Here is a 20,873-nt window from a genome sequence, read left to right as displayed (position 1 = left end):
TATCATCCATGAATGTGGGACACTGTCGAAAGCTTTTGTGAAATTTTGTACACAAAACTTTTGTGAAATACCAACTTCTTTCCTGGAAGTCCTGGAAGTCTTTCCTGGAGTAGTGTTTTATACTTCTCCCAACTCCCCCCAAGCCCTCTCCCTCCCACAGATCTCCCGATGTCCCTGCTCTCAAATGTTGTGTTTGTGTGCTTCCCACTCTCTCCCCATCTTGTCTACCGCTCCCCTTATTATATGTTTTATGTGTCGGTTTGACTTTTTGTGTGATTAATGTTAGCTCTTTCACGAGCCTCGACCTTGTATACCAAAAAAAAGAAGAAAAAAAAAAGAGGAAACTTTTTAATACTTTTTTATACTCTATCCTTTTTATACTTTATATTTTATACTCTATATATTTTTATACTTTTATTTTTATATATGATGTGAAACGCGTGCAGAGTAAAATGAGTATTCATTTACATCTGTATGTTGTCTGATAAATATAGAAGATATAAGCATACCTGACACTAGACCGAGGCTTCAGACTTTGGCACACTCACGAGGATGCACCGTCGGAATAAGCTGTTCCAATCTGTCATTTTTTGATGGGCTTTTATACTAGTTCCATAATAAATTACAACACACTTATACTGACACATATTGTATTCCGCCCCTCGCTATTCCATCTTCAGGCGCTGCATGACATCATCACCAGGCGCCGAAGGGGGTGGCTGATGGCGCGCGCCAAAACGGTGTACTCAGTTTTCACTCTGTTTGTTTTCTTGCTTTCCTTCTTTGTTGTTTGTCCGGGCGATATCTCAGCCATCCTTTGAGCTGGGAAGCTAAAATTTGGGCACAATAGTGAACAAGTGTTTTGAAAAAAATGGTATTTTTTGATTAATCAATTAATTGATTAATTACTTAATTATTATTGATTTATTAAGTACTTATTTATTTTATTTCTCATCTGGGCAATATATCAGCTACCTTTTGATTTAGGAAGCTGATAATTAGACACGACAATGACCAAGTGATTTGGCTATAAAGGGTATTTTTTATGTATTGATTAATCAATTCATTATTTAATTTCTCAATTAATTACTTAATTTAATTAATTACTTAATTACTTAATTTTTCCCTCACTCTCTTCAATCCCACTCCTCCCTCCAGGTCATTAAAACAGCTGTTCACCACCATCTCTTATCTTCCCCCATCCAAAACCTTGATCTTTTCTACCCCCGCTAATTTCACCCCAAATCCACTTTTTTGAAATACCAACTTCTGTCCTGGAAGTCCTTGGTGTCCTTTACTATGTTGTTGGAGAAGTTGGAGAAGTGTTTTATACTTCTCCCAACTCCAAGCCCTCTCCCTCCCACACATCTCCCGATGTCCCTGCTCTCAAATGTTGTGTTTGTGTGCTTCCCCTTCTCTCCCCATCTTGTCTACAGCTCCCTCTTTTTATATATTTTGTTTGTCTGTTTGATTTTTTTGGGGGGGATAAATGTTATCTCTTTCACGAGCCTCGATTCTGTATACAAAAAAAAAAAAAAAAAATTTTTTAAGTTAGATTCGGATGAAACAGTGGTAGTTTAGGTATGCCATTAGCCAGTTAATTAAGATTTTTTAATGATTATTATTAGGTTTCCTCGACATACAATGTGTAGGAATACCTATTATTATTCCTAGAGTTTTTCTTTTTCTCCGACCACCCCCCCCCCCCCCCCCCAAACCCCTTCCTCCTCTGTTTCCAGGCCTAAAAACTTTTAGAAGTAATGTTCTCTGCAACCGTTGGTCTGATTGGCACGAAATTTTCAGGAAGTGATTGGATAGACATGTAGATTTTTTTTCTGCTAAGTATGACGTCATGGTATGGGCGCCATCTTGGAAAAACTGAAAAATTTTGCCCCTCTATATCTCCAAAAGTGCTGTGTAGAAAAGATTGAGACATGGCTCGTTGGAAAGAACTTTCCATGCAGAATAACACATGTCAATGATGATGTCATACTTGCCTCCATTATGATGTCATTATTCGACAAGTAAAAAACTTCATTCGATCAGGATGAAATTTATTGAGCATCATCTAGGGATAAATTGATGCAGAAAAATAATAATGACATCATAGGTCACGTGGTTCGGCCGCCATATTATTTTAAGAGAAAACCACTAAAACCCCATTTTTTCCAAAACGGCTGAACAGATCGAGGTCAAACTTTGCATGCATAATCACATACCCAAGATGTATAAAAGGTTCAGTTACCACGATGTCATATGTCGCATGATTTATGAGCTATGACGCTTTGAAGCATAAACCTTTCAAACCTCCTCCCTCATTTTTTTTATCATGTCGAGTGGAAACTTCGCAATCATGTTTCCCATGTCTGCATGCTAAAACAACCTTTTGGAATTTGCGATAGGTCATATGATTTGGCAGCGATAAATAATTCAATGGCAATCTCAAATACCTTGTATTGATTGAGCCGCTTCATTGATTGACGTGAAACTTTAAAGGAACGTACAAGGGATCATGTGGAATAAGTGTGTAAAATTTCAACGTGATTGGTTGTTCAGTTTGGCAGCCATTAATAATTGAAGGGAAATATTTAAAAAATAATTTATCTTGAACCTTGAACCGCTTGATTGATCAACGTTAATTGGAATGTCGTAGGAGATGAACAAAGTAGATGTCGTCAATTGGAATGTGTTTAAAATTTCAACATGATTGGTTTTGATGGCATGATTGGTTTTGACAGCATGATTGGTTTGAAGTGTGAAAGTACGATCTGGCAGATAGCAACTCTACATTTGATCTTCTCCAGCCATGTGACTTATTGGTGCATCGTTTCTTATGATGAAAACAGGGTTGTATCAAAGCGAAGTTGTATGAAAGCGGGAAGGCAGAGGGAACCGGTCATCACTGCCAACAGTTATAAAGTGGCAGTTCTAGTTGATTTTAATTACGCAATTAATCAATGACTTCAGACCCTAAACAACACCCTAAACAACTTCAGACCCATCTCCAACCTACCCTTTCTGTCAAAAGTTTTGGAACGCGCTGTAGCCACTCAACTCAAACATCACCTCTCTGCCAATAACCTGTATGAAACATTCCAATCCGGATTCCGCTCCAACCACAGTACTGAAACTGCACTCCTCGAAATCACCAACGACCTTCTCCTCTCCTCTGACGCCGGCAACCTCAACATTCTCATCCTCCTCGACCTCAGCGCCGCCTTTGACACCATCGATCACACCATCCTCCTCACCCGACTTGAAACCACCTTTAACATGACCGGCACTGCCCTCTCTTGGATCAAATCATACCTCTCCGACAGACGCCAGTTCATCTCCATCAATAACTGCAAATCCCCCACTGCTCCCCTCCCCCAAGGTGTCCCCCAAGGTGTCCCCCAAGGTTCAGTTCTTGGCCCCCTCCTCTTCATCCTGTACCTGTCCCCCCTTGGTCACTTAATCCGCCGTCATGGTCTCCAATTCCACTGCTTCGCCAATGACATCCAGCTTTTCATCTCCACCAAGTCCATCTCCACCGCCACCCACTCTATCCTGACAAACTGCATCACTGAAATAAAATCCTGGCTTCAAATCAACTTCCTCAAACTTAACTATGATAAATCTGAAATAATCATCATTGGCCCAAAAACGCTCACCAAATCCACCCATAACTTTGCCCTCAACATCGACGGTTTCCCAGTATCCACCTCCCCTCACATCCGGAATCTTGGCATCATCTTTGACCAAACCCTCTCCTTCGACAAATACACTAAACAGATCACAAAGACAGCCTTCTTTCACCTGAAAAACATCGCCCGTCTCCGTCCATCCCTCTCCTCCATGGCTGCAGAAACCCTCATCCATGCCTTCATCACCTCCCGTCTGGACTACTGCAACAGCCTCCTCTATGGTTCACCCTCAATAATCACCAATAAACTTCAATACATTCAGAACTCCACTGCCCGTCTACTCACCCATTCCCGGACCCACGACCACATCACCCCCGTCCTTTATAAGCTTCACTGGCTCCCCACCCCCCAGAGAATCCAGTACAAAATCTTCCTCTTGACCTACAAAACCCTCCATAACCTGGCCCCATCCTACCTGACTGACCTCCTCTCCAGACACACTCCCACCCGCAACCTCCGCTCTGCTGGTACCAACCTCCTGACCCCCCCCCCCCCCCATCCGGACCAAATTCAGATCCTGGGGGGACAGGGCCTTCTCCATCGCTGCTCCCACCCTCTGGAACTCACTACCTCACACCATCAGAGACTCCTCCTCACTCACCACATTCAAAACATCACTCAAGACCCACCTGTTCAACACTGCATTCAACATTTAACCCACAGCATTTAACCCCTGACTATCTCTTCTCCTTCTCCTTCCTTTTGTTTTGATTATTTACCTTTTGATTTTTGTCTTTTTGCACTTGTTTTTTGTACTCTGTCAAAGCGCCTTTGGGCTTCTTGAAAAGCGCTATATAAAATAAATGTATTATTATTATTATTATTAATGAATTATTGGACATTGCTCCTTCCCAATTCCATCTCCATGTGCTCTACGGTGGCATCGCAGGGTGCTGAAGGCACCCCGATAATGTCGCGCGCTGGAGTCTGGAGGATATGAACCACCTTTCGAGGCCATTTTCCCCCGCAGAGCAGGGGTTGGCCTTTTTCGGGCACCATGGTCCCCTTTTTGAGCAATGTTTTATGGCCGGATGCTCTTCCTGCCACCAACCCTGTTAGTCGCCTCTTGCGACACACACGGAATTACCAACAAGCTGGTACTCAATTTGCCAACCTCGGAAGGATGACAGGCTGAGTCAACCTCCCTGGCATTAATTCAGCGATCGACCGGGATTCGAACACAGGAACCCAGGATCCTAGGATCCCAAGCCGGCACCATAACCGCTAAGCCAACACCAGGCTTTGAAGTCTGGAGGATATGTTATCTATTTATTTGGCATTTGGTCGGTGTACTTGGAACGTAGCTGTACTTGTTATTAATTTGTTTTATAATCTACTCCCAATTAACCCCTAAGCCATATCAATAACAATATTTTACTCTTCTGGTAATATAGCAACATTATTGTTTGTTAATATTTGTCAGATGACTAACAATAGGAAAAAAATGTACCTTTCATATGTGGTTTTGTGTTTATCTTCATAGATACCTGCATTCCTCGAGATCTTAAAATAACCTCCTTCAACTCTACATCAGCCACCCTCACCTGGATTGTCCTGAAAGACAAAAACAACATGTTCAGCAGTTTCGTGTCTTTGTTCTCTTCTGGAAACAAAACTCAAAACTACACCACAACGAACAAGGAACTAACGATCACAGGACTTTCACCTGGTTCAAATTACTCTGTGTCCATCTCTTCCATGTGTGATGGCACAGAGAGCATTGCTTCCACCGCCATTGCTGTGCAAACAAGTATGTACAAAACCAGCACATGACATTGACGTTGATGATTAGTTTGGTGACACAGGCAAACAGTATGGTAACCTAAATAACAAGCCACCAACCACTTCGCCCAAAATCTGTCACAGGTGAAACCCCAAACGAAATGGCCTACTTGTAAATAAATCGAAGGAAATTAAACTTTCCATCACTGCCAAAGTAAAACAAAAGGACCGCAGGTCCTGAAGTTCACCTGGATTGTGGATCAGGAGCAACAGTCACTCAAACCTCCCGCAGACCCCGGAGACACTGATATATTTTTAATGCCCTGAAAAAAACATTGGTGCATCACAGTTGATGAAGGTTGTGGTCATGTTTCATCAAAATCGTAAGTGTAGTTTCAGAGAAGAAAGCAAATACCTGTTTTGGGGGTGAAACGCCCCTCCCACATAATCCCCCCCCTAATGAGCACCGATGTTCATGTGGTAAATAAAACTTCATTAGACATCAGATATGCAGCTTGTGGCGAAGTTTCATCAAAATCGTGATAATGACTGAGGTGTCTACGGACTCACTCACTGACCCACGGACTCTGTTCAATCACATATAAGCTCACCAGACTAAAGTCCAGGTGACCTAATAACGTTTGTAATAACATGATAATATTGTGTTTTTAAAACGTTTCGAATAACATGGTAATGTTGTATTTTCTAGATCCTGCACCTCCATTAAATGTGGTGGTTGAACGGGATTTTCCATTTTTCTATGTGAGCTGGACAGCACCAAACGGTCCCAACAAAGACCACTACACATATTATGTGAAATGGTATTTAAAAAAACACTTTTCGACGGTCACAAATGTGGATAAAACAGACTATACCATTGCAGGTGTTTTACCTGGAAAGAATTACACAGTGAGTGTAACTTCTTCCTACAACAACAAATACAGCGAACCTGCAACAATTACTTTCACAGCAGGTATTGTTCAATCTAATCCACTGCTTGAAGCATTTGAAATTACATCATTGTCACATACACAATACATTTGATCTTGATCTTGGTGATCCATTGTTCTGTTTTCTCCAGAAATGCACATTTACAAGCTTACTGTATGTTGTGTCTTTTGTCCATTTAGTATTTTATTATTATTGTCCCCCGTTGCACCGCGGAGCGAAAGGGGGACTATGGTTTTCCCGTCCGTGCGTGCGTGCGGGCGTTCGTGCATGCGTGTGTGTGTGTGTGCGTGCGTGCGTGCGTGCGTGCATGCGTGCGTGCGTGCGGGCGTGCGTGCGTGCGTAAGCGAAGGACCGCATTCGAATTTGGTGTGTGGGTGCAACCCACGTCAAAATCCAAGATGGCCGCCGCCATGTATGTCTGATGCCATGTATGTCTGAACCTTGTGAGCTGAATATCTTGAAAAATAAGCGAAGTACCAACTTCTAATCTGATGTGTGTGGGTGTACCTAGGCATAAGGAAGAACGCTATTGAACATTGGGTCGCCACGTCAAAATCCAAGATGGCCGCCGCCATATATGTCTGAACCTTGTGAGCGAAATATCTCGAAAAATAAGCGAAGTACCAACTTCTAATCTGGTGTTTGGGTGTACCTAGGCATAAGGAAGAACGCTGTTTAAAATTGGGTCGCCACGTCAAAATCCAAGATAGCCGCCGCCATGTATGTCTGAACCTTGTGAGCGAAATATCTCGAAAAATAAGCGAAGTACCAACTTCTAATCTGGTGTGTGGGTGTATCTAGGCACAAGCAAGAACGCTATTGAAAATTGGGTCGCCACGTCAAAATCCAAGATGGCCGACTTGCGTCTTCCACTTTGTCAACTCGCATCACTTCACCGACGGGGGACCTAGGCGTAACGCTTGTTATAATTATTATTATTGAGAGAAATTGCTGCTATTCAGTTGGTGTTACCAGGCAATTAACAGAACACAACCTTCACCTTGATTACTAACCTGAAGAGAAGCACTAACCATGAAGGAGAACACTCCCATGTACAAAACAACTTCCGTTTGTGGTGTTTGTATGGATGTCCGTCCCCCTTTCATAAGGGTACGTTGTAAAGGCCAATCTTTAAAAACGAATGTGTGTTCACTAAGATCTATTTTTTGAGGATAAAACAAACTAGAAAAGCATTTTCCATAAGAGTAATTATGTCTCTTCTATTGGAGGTGTAGACGGAGGCTTGCAAACCAAGCCTCAGTGGCGGTGTACAGAAGTGCTTTTTAAATAACAATAAATACGAGGTGCAGGGAGGTCAATTCGCTGCACGTGATGTGCAACACGCACGCAGAGCAAAACGAGTGTTAATTTATGTCCGTAAGATGTCTAATAAATAAAAAAGATACAAGCACATCTGACACTAGGCCGAGGCTTCAGACTTTGGCACACTCACGAGGACGCACCGTCGGAATAAACTGTTCCAATCTGTCATTGTTGATGGCCTTTTTACTAGTATTTGAACATACATTCAAATTATATTGATTTAAGCTGAATATATTAGGTTATAAAAAATATTTCACGTGTCTTTGATTTATTTTCCTAGTGCCCTGTGGTGGGAAAGTGCGAGCAGAAGGCTGGCTCTCATCTCCTGGATATCCTCAATACATCCATTCAAACACGGACTGTGTTTGGGACATCGAAGCTCCTCTTGGGCACGTCGTGTTCCTGACCGTGGTGGATCTGAATTCTTCTTATATTTTATCCTCACAGTGTAACTGGGCCTGGCTTGCTGTTGGATACAATCGGACATCACAGAGAGACATCACAATGTGCCAACGTTCAGACATCGGACGAACAATTGTATCTCCTTCCAACACGCTGAGGGTATTTTATCAAACGACAAGTTCCTATAACAGGATGAGACGATTCAACGTCACTTTATCGTCACAAGGTAGGACTTTCCTTTGCTCTTGTTGGCAATGCCCCGCTTATTGATTTTGGTGACAGAGGAAACACAATATGTTCCGCAGATGTCATTGCATATTCTGCTTTGATCTTTGTTATAGTATTTTCTTGGACTTCTGGGTTTGTATTCAATATCCTTGTCCTCCTTTCTTGACATCAAAATGTTGGCATCACAATTTCAGATAGGGGGCTACAAATAATGACCAATGGGGTGGTGGCCCAAGCAGTAAATTTACAGTTGTCTTTGAAAATAAAAGCAGTAAAAGATGGACCAAAAACAACACCTGACAAAGAGCAGATGAGCCGCCGTAGGGAGCCAACGGCCATGCAGTAAGGAGATGGTGTCTCCTAAAAAAACACCCATCCGGCTTGGACCAGTTCATGTCGTACCAAAGACTTAAAAAATGGGGTACGTGCTGCTTCCTTGTTTGAAAAGGAGAGCGCATGGATAATCCCCATCGGTTGGCATCTATGAGGAGGAGGAAATGCCCTGCTGAGTGTGGTGAGAAAAGCGACGCCATTGTTATGATGTCGCTGGTACCCAGAGTATCCCGGGAAGTGATGGTCGTGATGGCATTTCCCTCAAGCTCAGTAGCTATGTTAAGTGTTTGTCTCGTCTGTGTGTGTGTGTGTGTGTGTGTGTGTGTGTGTGTGTGTGTGTGTGTGTGTGTGTGTGTGTGTGTGTGTGTGTGTGTGTGTGTGTGTGTGTGTGTGTGTGTGTGTGTGTGTGTGTGTGTGTGTGTGTCAGCTCTATTATGAGCCTTAGCCCATGTTAAAAAACAAAAAAAACTGTTCAGCCTGGTGGAGGAATGCTCTCCACCGAGTGCCGTTCTAGTTACCTTCGCCAGAGGAGAGGGTAATCCATTTGAGTCCGTTTGTCTGTTTGTTTGTCCGTCTGTTTGTTTGTCTGCACAGAATAAATATTATTTTCTCTGCAACCGTTGGTGCGATTGAAAGGACATTTTCATCATAGCTGCAACTCCACCTGTATAATTTTTAAATTATAATTATGACGTCATAGGTCATGTGGTTCGGCCGCCATCTTGGAAAAACCGAAAAAAGTTGCACCTCCATATCTCTGAAAGCACTGAATAGAAAAAATTGAGACATGGCTCATTGTAAAGAACTCTCCATGGGGAATAAAATATGTTAATGATGTCATAGGTGCCTCCATAATGACGTCATAATTCGACAAGTACAAAACTTCATCCGATCAAGATGAAATTTCTTGAGCATCATCTCGGGATAAATTGGGTGAGAAAAAAAATAATGATGATGTCATCGGTCACGTGGTTCGGTCGCCATATTTGTTTTAACACAAAAGCCTTAAAAACCAATGAAGACACGTCCTGGCGAGGATCTGCAATCTCTGATTGCTCTTTCTTGTTGAAAATTGCGTTTGCATGTAACTTTTGTGTTACAACTGTTGAGATCTCTTTATTGTGCTTGAGGCACGTCACAAGGAGCAAGATGTTCCAATCGGGAGCTCTGTTCAGATTAGGTTCTAAGCAGTATTCATGAAGTTTCATAAAATGTAAAAATGATGGCTTCTTCTCCAGCCGAAGGGTAGCAGATGGGATTGTTGGGGAATAAGGACTGCCTATAAGGCAGGTCCTGACACAAAGGAACCCAATGTTGCAGTAGGGTCTGCACATTTTAGAAATCATCATCACATCATTTAATGCAATTATGAAACTTCTTTGTTCACCACATTTTTTATTCTATCTTGATGTGCAAAAATGTGCAAATGATTTTAATTTCCAACAATGGAGCATCCAACATTTGTGGCTGTGTGAAAAGCATGACAATTCCAAGTTTTATCAAAACTGACTTTTGTAGGAAATTGGCATGGCAAAACTCAGTTTGGTGGTAAATTGGCATAGCAAAACTGAGTTTGGTGGGAAATTGGCATGGCAAAACTGAGTTTGGTGGGAAATTGGCATAGCAAAACTCAGTTTGGTGGGAAATTGGCATGGCAAAACTGAGTTTGGTGGGAAATTGGCATGGCAAAACTGAGTTTGGTGGGAAATTGGCATGGCAAAACTGAGTTTGGTGGGAAATTGGCATAGCAAAACTGAGTTTGGTGGGAAATTGGCATGGCAAAACTGAGTTTGGTGGGAAATTGGCATGGCAAAACTGAGTTTGGTGGGAAATTGGCATAGCAAAACTCAGTTTGGTGGGAAATTGGCATGGCAAAACTGAGTTTGGTGGGAAATTGGCATGGCAAAACTCAGTTTGGTGGTAAATTGGCATAGCAAAACTGAGTTTGGTGGGAAATTGGCATGGCAAAACTGAGTTTGGTGGGAAATTGGCATAGCAAAACTCAGTTTGGTGGGAAATTGGCATAGCAAAACTCAGTTTGGTGGGAAATTGGCATGGCAAAACTGAGTTTGGTAGTAAATTGGCATGGCAAAACTGAGTTTAGTGGGAAATTGGCATAGCAAAACTGAGTTTGGTAGTAAATTGGCATGGCAAAACTGAGTTTGGTGGGAAATTGGCATAGCAAAACTCAGTTTGGTGGGAAATTGGCATAGCAAAACTGAGTTTGGTGGGAAATTGGCATGGCAAAACTCAGTTTGGTGGTAAATTGGCATAGCAAAACTGAGTTTGGTGGGAAATTGGCATGGCAAAACTGAGTTTGGTGGGAAATTGGCATAGCAAAACTCAGTTTGGTGGGAAATTGGCATGGCAAAACTGAGTTTGGTGGGAAATTGGCATGGCAAAACTGAGTTTGGTGGGAAATTGGCATGGCAAAACTGAGTTTGGTGGGAAATTGGCATAGCAAAACTGAGTTTGGTGGGAAATTGGCATGGCAAAACTGAGTTTGGTGGGAAATTGGCATGGCAAAACTGAGTTTGGTGGGAAATTGGCATAGCAAAACTCAGTTTGGTGGGAAATTGGCATGGCAAAACTGAGTTTGGTGGGAAACTGGCATGGCAAAACTGAGTTTGGTGGGAAATTGGCATGGCAAAACTGAGTTTTGTGGGAAATTGGCATGGCAAAACTGAGTTTTGTGGGAAATTGGCATGGCAAAACTGAGTTTGGTGGGAAATTGGCATAGCAAAACTCAGTTTGGTGGGAAATTGGCATGGCAAAACTGAGTTTGGTAGTAAATTGGCATGGCAAAACTGAGTTTAGTGGGAAATTGGCATGGCAAAACTGAGTTTGGTGGGAAATTGGCATAGCAAAACTGAGTTTGGTGGGAAATTGGCATGGCAAAACTGAGTTTGGTGGGAAATTGGCATAGCAAAACTGAGTTTGGTGGGAAATTGGCATGGCAAAACTGAGTTTGGTAGTAAATTGGCATGGCAAAACTGAGTTTAGTGGGAATTTGGCATGGCAAAACTGAGTTTGGTGGGAAATTGGCATGGCAAAACTGAGTTTGGTGGGAAATTGGCATAGCAAAACTGAGTTTGGTGGGAAATTGGCATGGCAAAACTGAGTTTGGTGGGAAATTGGCATAGCAAAATTGAGTTTGGTGGGAAATTGGCATGGCAAAACTGAGTTTAGTGGGAATTTGGCATGGCAAAACTGAGTTTGGTGGGAAATTGGCATGGCAAAACTGAGTTTGGTGGGAAATTGGCATGGCAAAACTGAGTTTGGTGGGAAATTGGCATAGCAAAACTGAGTTTGGTGGGAAATTGGCATGGCAAAACTGAGTTTGGTGGGAAATTGGCATAGCAAAATTGAGTTTGGTGGGAAATTGGCATGGCAAAACTGAGTTTAGTGGGAATTTGGCATGGCAAAACTGAGTTTAGTGGGAATTTGGCATGGAAAAACTGAGTTTGGTGGGAAATTGGCATGGCAAAACTGAGTTTGGTGGGAAATTGGCATGGCAAAACTGAGTTTGGTGGGAAATTGGCATGGCAAAACTGAGTTTGGTGGGAAATTGGCATGGCAAAACTGAGTTTGGTGGGAAACTGGCATGGCAAAACTGAGTTTGGTGGGAAATTGGCATAGCAAAACTGAGTTTGGTGGGAAATTGGCATGGCAAAACTGAGTTTGGTGGGAAATTGGCATAGCAAAATTGAGTTTGGTGGGAAATTGGCATGGCAAAACTGAGTTTGGTGGGAAATTGGCATAGCAAAACTCAGTTTGGTGGGAAATTGGCATGGCAAAACTGAGTTTGGTGGGAAATTGGCATAGCAAAACTGAGTTTGGTGGGAAATTGGCATGGCAAAACTGAGTTTAGTGGGAATTTGGCATGGCAAAACTGAGTTTGGTGGGAAATTGGCATGGCAAAACTGAGTTTGGTGGGAAATTGGCATAGCAAAACTGAGTTTGGTGGGAAATTGGCATGGCAAAACTGAGTTTGGTGGGAAATTGGCATAGCAAAATTGAGTTTGGTGGGAAATTGGCATGGCAAAACTGAGTTTAGTGGGAATTTGGCATGGCAAAACTGAGTTTGGTGGGAAATTGGCATGGCAAAACTGAGTTTGGTGGGAAATTGGCATAGCAAAACTGAGTTTGGTGGGAAATTGGCATGGCAAAACTGAGTTTGGTGGGAAATTGGCATAGCAAAATTGAGTTTGGTGGGAAATTGGCATAGCAAAACTGAGTTTGGTGGTAAATTGGCATAGCCAAACTCAGTTTGGTGGGAAATTGGCATGGCAAAACTGAGTTTGGTGGGAAATTGGCATGGCAAAACTGAGTTTGGTGGGAAATTGGCATGGCAAAACTGAGTTTGGTGGGAAATTGGCATGGCAAAACTGAGTTTGGTGGGAAATTGGCATGGCAAAACTGAGTTTGGTGGGAAATTGGCATGGCAAAACTGAGTTTGGTGGGAAATTGGCATGACAAAACTGAGTTTGGTGGGAAATTGGCATGGCAAAACTGAGTTTGGTGGGAAATTGGCATGGCAAAACTGAGTTTGGTGGGAAATTGGCATGGCAAAACTGAGTTTGGTGGGAAATTGGCATGGCAAAACTGAGTTTGGTGGGAAATTGGCATGACAAAACTGAGTTTGGTGGGAAATTGGCATGACAAAACTGAGTTTGGTGGGAAATTGGCATGGCAAAACTGAGTTTGTTGGTAAATTGGCATGGCAAAACTGAGTTTGGTGGGAAATTGGCATGGCAAAACTGAGTTTGGTGGGAAATTGGCATGGCAAAACTGAGTTTGGTGGGAAATTGGCATGGCAAAACTGAGTTTGGTGGGAAATTGGCATGGCAAAACTGAGTTTGGTGGGAAATTGGCATGACAAAACTGAGTTTGGTGGGAAATTGGCATAGCAAAACTGAGTTTGGTGGGAAATTGGCATAGCAAAACTGAGTTTGGTGGGAAATTGGCATGGCAAAACTGAGTTTGGTGGGAAATTGGCATAGCAAAATTGAGTTTGGTGGGAAATTGGCATAGCAAAACTGAGTTTGGTGGGAAATTGGCATGGCAAAACTGAGTTTGGTGGGAAATTGGCATGGCAAAACTGAGTTTGGTGGTAAATTGGCATAGCCAAACTGAGTTTGGTGGTAAATTGGCATGGCAAAACTGAGTTTGGTGGGAAATTGGCATGGCAAAACTGAGTTTGGTGGTAAATTGGCATGGCAAAACTGAGTTTGGTGGGAAATTGGCATGGCAAAACTGAGTTTGGTGGGAAATTGGCATGGCAAAACTGAGTTTGGTGGGAAATTGGCATGGCAAAACTGAGTTTGGTGGGAAATTGGCATGGCAAAACTGAGTTTGGTGGGAAATTGGCATAGCAAAACTCAGTTTGGTGGGAAATTGGCATAGCAAAACTGAGTTTGGTGTGAAATTGGCATAGCAAAACTGAGTTTGGTGGGAAACTGGCATGGCAAAACTGAGTTTGGTGGGAAATTGGCATGGCAAAACTGAGTTTGGTGGGAAATTGGCATGGCAAAACTGAGTTTGGTGGGAAATTGGCATGGCAAAACTGAGTTTGGTGGGAAACTGGCATGGCAAAACTGAGTTTGGTGGGAAATTGGCATAGCAAAACTGAGTTTGGTGGGAAATTGGCATGGCAAAACTCAGTTTGGTGGGAAACTGGCATGGCAAAACTGAGTTTGGTGGGAAATTGGCATGGCAAAACTGAGTTTGGTGGGAAATTGGCATGGCAAAACTGAGTTTGGTGGGAAATTGGCATGGCAAAACTGACTTTTGTAGGAAATTGGCATGACAAAACTGAGTTTGGTGGGAAATTGGCATAGCAAAACTGAGTTTGGTGGGAAATTGGCATGGCAAAACTGAGTTTGGTGGGAAATTGGCATGGCAAAACTGAGTTTGGTGGGAAATTGGCATGACAAAACTGAGTTTGGTGGGAAATTGGCATAGCAAAATTGAGTTTGGTGGGAAATTGGCATAGCAAAACTGAGTTTGGTGGGAAATTGGCATGGCAAAACTGAGTTTGGTGGGAAATTGGCATGGCAAAACTGACTTTTGTAGGAAATTGGCATGACAAAACTGAGTTTGGTGGGAAATTGGCATAGCAAAACTGAGTTTGGTGGTAAATTGGCATAGCAAAACTGAGTTTGGTGGGAAATTGGCATGGCAAAACTGAGTTTGGTGGGAAATTGGCATAGCAAAACTGAGTTTGGTGGGAAATTGGCATGGCAAAACTGACTTTTGTAGGAAATTGGCATGGCAAAACTCAGTTTGGTGGTAAATTGGCATAGCAAAACTGAGTTTGGTGGGAAATTGACATGGCAAAACTGAGTTTGGTGGGAAATTGGCATGGCAAAACTGAGTTTGGTGGGAAATTGGCATAGCAAAACTGAGTTTGGTGGGAAATTGGCATAGTAAAACTGAGTTTGGTGGGAAATTGGCATAGCAAAACTGAGTTTGGTGGGAAATTGGCATAGCAAAACTGAGTTTGGTGGGAAATTGGCATAGCAAAACTGAGTTTGGTGGGAAATTGGCATAGCAAAACTGAGTTTGGTGGGAAATTGGATAAACTTTAATTCAAAGGACAAATCTGAGGGAACGATTGGAATCCTTGACAAGAACACATCCTCTCTTTTAAGTTTCCAATGATGATGGATGCCTCCAACACATGTGGTAGCACTTGCTTAACAATGAGCCTTGGGGCATTGCATAATATTGGTGGATCCAAGATTCCTCAACAGCAGGATTTGAGTTCCAAAACATGTCCACCACTCTCCCCGATCCCTGTCCCCCACTCACAGACGGCTGTGTTCCTGCTCAACTAAAAGTGGTTTCATACAGCCCAACATCAGTGACCCTCAGCTGGATTGTACCAAATGACCTCAACAACACACACCTCAGCTTTGTGTCTTTGTTCTCTTCTGGAAAAGAAATTCAAAACCGCACAACGAAGTCCAAGGAACTAACGATCACAGGACTTTCACCATTCACAGAATACTCGGTGTCCATCTCTTCCCTCTGTAAAGGCACAGAAAGCATTCGTGCCACGATTGATGTGCAAACAGGTATATACACAGAACATGTAAACACATTGATGTTGATGTCTAGTTTGGTGACAAAGAATGTACATAAAACGTAAATTAGGCTACCTATCGCCAGCATCGGGCCCAAATTACAGATTCCTTTCTTGACTTCCTGTGTCGAAGTGGCAACCCATCCAAGATTGTATCCCTATCCAAAGAAACGGATTCAATAAAACCGACACTGTATCGAGCATGGTACATCACCCTATCTGATCATCGTGTTCCTCTCCCCTTCATTCTTTCAGAAGGGTAAACATCATTGATTAATAGCTGGGAAGTAAACATCAGTGAAGTGGAATATGCTTTCAGATCAACACTTTTGTCCACAAATTCTGCATCATCCACTTAATTTAATGTTTCATTTTGTTCTTGATTCCATGTGCTTGAATCTTGTCGTGCAGAGAACATATATAATGCAATTAGATGACTTGTGAAATAGCATACAGATGGCTTGTTTTCATCACAATTCACGTGGGACTTTAATGAATCCTGATTCCTCATAAAATATAGAATTCCTTTACAAGTCAAGATGGTTGTGTAAACACGATGTCACTCCCTTTTGCAGGTCCTTCACCTCCAATGAATCTCGAGGTGGTTGAACAGGATGTTGGTTTTGCATTTCTGAGATGGACCGCACCAAACGATCCCAACAAAGACAACTACACCTATCACGTGACTTGGTATCAATCTGAATATTCAATGAATTCCACAACTGTGCACGGTGCAGAAATTAACATTACAAGTCTTACACCTGGAGAGAATTACACATTGACTGTAACTTCCTCCTACAACAACAAAACCAGCATTCCTGCAACAATTACTTTCACAGCAGGTATTGTTCATTTTGATCCACTGCACCAAAGATGTGATCTTAAAGTATTGTTTGATGTAGAAGAGATTTCTGAATCGTTCCGTTTCTAGTGATCTGTCATGTGTTTTCACTTAATTAATTTGCTCATTACCGTTATCTACCATATGGAACGCAATGTCAGTCTCTGTGTTTGTACAGATGTCTGATCCCCTTCATAAGTGTAGGTTTTAAAGGCCAATCTTTTAGCACAAATGTGTGTTCCATGCAGTCTATTTTTGAGGATAAAACAAACTCGAGCAAGTACAGATACATTCAAAGTGCAACGCCACCATGCCAAATAAATAAATAATATCCTCCATCCCGGCATTGCCAGGCTGCCTTCGGCGCCGGGCGATACCGCCATGCAGCACGTAGAGACAGTATTGGGAGGGAGAGGTGTACAATAAATTGAATGATTAATTGCATAATTAAAATCCGTTAGCACTGTTGGTAATCGTAAAATAATTTCTCAATCAATTGGCTAATAGCATACCTCAACCACCAGTGTTTCATCCGTAGATGTAACTTTTTGAAAATTAATTAAATAAGTCATTAATTTAAAAAAATTAATTCATTAATCAATAAATAATAACTCGATTAATTGATTAATCAATAAATCAAAAGTATCCTTTATAGCCACGTCCCTTGGTCACCGTCGTGTGCAAGTATCAGCTTCCTTGCTCAAAAGGTGCCTGAGATATTGCCCAGATGAGAAAGAAAATAAACAATTGACTAATAATGAAAATAAATAATGATGGTAAAATAATTAAATTATTAATCAATTTGCGAATGGAATACCAAATCCACCACCATTTCATCCGAATCTGTAACTCAAAAAAAAAACACAAGTCATTAATCGAATAATTAAATAATTGATCGATTAATTTATTAATCAATTAATCAAAAGTATCCTTTATAGCCACATCACTTGGTCATTGTCATGTCCAAATATTAGCTTCGTAACTCAAAAAGTGCCTGAGATATTGCCCAGATGAGAAAGAAAATGTATAAGTACTTAATTAATCGATAATAATTAAGTAACTCACCTTTAATTGATTAATCAAAATACCAAAAAAATACCGTTTTGACGAAGTACTTGCTCACTATTGTGCCCAAATTTCAGCTTCCTAGCTCAAATGATAGCTGAGATATCGCCCGGACAAACAAACAAACAAGAAAACAAACAAACAAGGAAAACAAGAAAGCAAACAAACAACCGGAGTGAAAACCGAGTACTCCCTTTCAGCGTGCGTCATTGCCGAGCCCCCTTCGGTGCCCGGAAATGACGTTATGCAGCGCCTGGAGATGGCATGGGAAAGGAGCGGTGTACAATAAGCACACCTGACACTAGGCCGAGGCTTCAGACTTTGGCATGCTCACGAGGTGCACCGTCGAAGAAACTGTTCCAACCCGTCATTGCTGATGGCCTTTTTACAAGTATTTAATAATGTAATTCAATTGTTCTATTTAAAATATATAAACCTTGGTGATTCTTCACTATCGTGTTTCTTGTTCAAAGAACATTCAGAATCCCCAGTCTAGATACATCCATATAATTTATACTTCATCCTTTTAAATTTGGATTCTGAATTGTTGACACCTGCAGATTGATTGTTTATGTTAAAAACAATACATTTAGTGTGAAAAATATTCAATTTCATTCATATTTCTTCCACAACATCTTCCCAAGTTGATAATGCTGGTTAATTTTCCATGCAGAGAAATGTGGAGGAGACCTTTTGGCAGAAGGTTCGCTCGTCTCTCCCGGATTCCCTTTCAACTATCAAAACAACATGGACTGTGTTTGGGATGTGAGGGCACCTGATGGACAAGTCGTGGTGCTGAATGTGGTGAACCTGCATCTGGAAGATCCTTATAATTGCCGAAATGATTGGTTAGGCGTGGCCTACACAAACACAATGCAGCGAGAGATCACAATGTGCCAACCTCAAAATATCGGACGAATCATCACATCAAGCTCCAACTTCATGCGGATATTTTTCCACTCTGATGGGAGTGTCACAGGACGAGGTTTCAATATCACATTATCAGCACAAGGTATAACTTGTTTTTGCATTTTTGTTTACTCTGGATTAGTGTTTTTATTCACCTTGCAAATTAATTATACAATTTGTCTCGTGTTTTTATTTACACCGTGCTTCATTGAGGCTCATCTGGAACATTTTTTGTGTAAAGTTATCCACCCAGCCCCAAACAAACCACCACTTGCGCTACCTTGGGGTATTAAGCACCATGGGATGCAATCATTTCTCAAGGCAGAAACAAAATGTGGAAATCCCCCATTCAAGCTTTGACAATTCCATCTTTCATCTTCATTTTCAGAATATTTAATTCTCTTGTAACTTTTGATTCTGATTGGAGAATGGAAACGTCAAATAATCAAAATCAAATAATCAAAAAAACCTCAAATAATAATGGAATGTGAAATGTAACTTTTTCATAAAAAGAAATGTGAAACTTAGCGCACTTATAGATATTACATCCTGACGATTTTTGGATGGAACCCATTGCGAAAATGGCCCATGCCGACTGGGGCAGCGATAGCAATGAAAAACACTTTTTTCCGATATCTTCTCACGAAAACGTGATGCTATAACAAACATCTCCCTGCTCTCAAATGTTGTGGTTGTGTGCTTCCCCTTCTCTCCCCATCTTGTCTTCCGCTCCCTCTTTTTGTGTATTTTGTTTGTCTGGTTGATTTGTTTGTGAAATAAATGTTAGCTCCTTCACGAGCCTCGATTCAGTATACAAAAAAAAAAGAAGGTTTCTAGCTCTATGTTTTCATGCAGTTTATGTCTTGGTAAAAAGTCTGACCTCTTGAGCTGTCCCAAAACAAAATTATCCGAACCGATATTCCAAAGATGGTTATTATCCTTGAAGAAACTGCAGTTACCAACATGTTTAAACCAGCTGGACTAAAAACCTTTGACTATTAATTGTTCAAACCATCTAAGAGCAAATCAAAAGGCCTAGTCGAGTGGACAGAGCGTGCGATTGTTATTTTGAGAACAACCTGAAATCACATAAAGAAAGAAACGTGGAAAAGGAGCTAAAATAAAAGTTGAACGATCAATTTTTCTACCAACAAACTGGCAGAAGTTTCTTATAGTCAAAGATAACAAGTAGGGAATTGCTATGCAGATTGCAACGGCCAAACGGGTAGTTCCCAAACACGGAGCTAATGTTTTGTGTAGCCATCAACAAGATGGAAGCCAGCTTTCTCCTTGCAACCATGGAACGATGGCTACCCGAATGTTCCTGCACACATCTCATGCTGTAAGCCAAGTTTTCCACAGAGTAAATCTCCATACGATAGATACTGATGTAGTTCTTCAAGCTGTGGTTGTTATCCTCGGAATTAATATCGAGGAGCTGTTGGTGGTGTTTTGGACAGGGGTTCGTTCACTGAAGTGAGATTGCCACATCTCTGGGTCCAGAGAGGTCAAAGGCCCTTCCAATATGTTCCATGCCTATGCAGGCTGGTAAACATAAATCATGGGATACAGGATAAGCGTGGGATGAATGAAACTATCAAAGCCTTTCTTGGAGTTTCAGAAGCACCACTACACATGTCAGCAGCAGAGGACAGTGCAGGCCTGGGGTGTTTTACGATTTTACTATATGACGAGAAATCAGTTTAGATCACATCAATGAGGCTCTGAGCTCCTCGTCAAGAGACGGCGAGGGATGGAGGAGATCTCTCCTACTAAGGAAGCTCTGACGTATCACATGTACACAGCTGTCTATCAAGTTGGACACTGCTGTGACCAATTGCCGGACGTAGCACCAAATATGCCATCTCCGGCAGACCGGGGTGGACCAACCCCCAATGAGTGGAAGCCACTGTGGACAATACTTCCTCAGAGGAGCCAAACCTCACACTTACTCCTGTGCTGTGGTTGCAAAAATGGCTGCAGGGGAAATTGCAAGTGCGTGAAAGCAGCACTGAAGTGTACAGCTCTGCGCCAGTGTGGTAGCAACTGTAATGACTTGCCAAATGTGGAATTACAAGTATAATTCATCATCTTTAAGACTAGTACAGCTGGATGGCATGCATGTTACCCTTCATATGAGCCTGACATGATGATGGAATTGCCATGATGCATAATGTAGTATGATAACACGCATCATTTACTGCTCATATGTGACGAGTTTTGTTGATAATCAGGCATATGAAATTCCATTTTTGGGTAAATGCCAATTTTAGGTACACACCACTTTTGAGTGTACCATGTTTTACTGTATACTGTATAGTTGTGA

General features: G+C 41.8%; 1 protein-coding gene across 1 annotated transcript in view; it reads left to right on the top strand.

Moving 5' to 3' along the window:
- The window catches only part of LOC137424478 (fibronectin-like), an 82,230-nt gene that overhangs the window by 34,116 nt on the left and 27,241 nt on the right, over positions 1 to 20,873 (top strand). The window contains exons 6-11 of the mRNA XM_078775187.1: positions 5,170 to 5,436; positions 6,118 to 6,381; positions 7,963 to 8,310; positions 15,461 to 15,724; positions 16,308 to 16,574; positions 18,312 to 18,650. Of these exons, the coding sequence (XP_078631313.1) occupies positions 5,170 to 5,436; positions 6,118 to 6,381; positions 7,963 to 8,310; positions 15,461 to 15,724; positions 16,308 to 16,574; positions 18,312 to 18,650 (1,749 nt within the window). The remainder of the gene's footprint in view (positions 1 to 5,169; positions 5,437 to 6,117; positions 6,382 to 7,962; positions 8,311 to 15,460; positions 15,725 to 16,307; positions 16,575 to 18,311; positions 18,651 to 20,873) is intronic.

The sequence above is a fragment of the Myxine glutinosa genome, chromosome 4 (assembly GCF_964187855.1).
Source record: "Myxine glutinosa chromosome 4, kmMyxGlut1.1, whole genome shotgun sequence".
Lineage (NCBI taxonomy): Eukaryota > Metazoa > Chordata > Myxini > Myxiniformes > Myxinidae > Myxine > Myxine glutinosa.
This window is presented reverse-complemented; position numbering and strand designations above follow the sequence as displayed.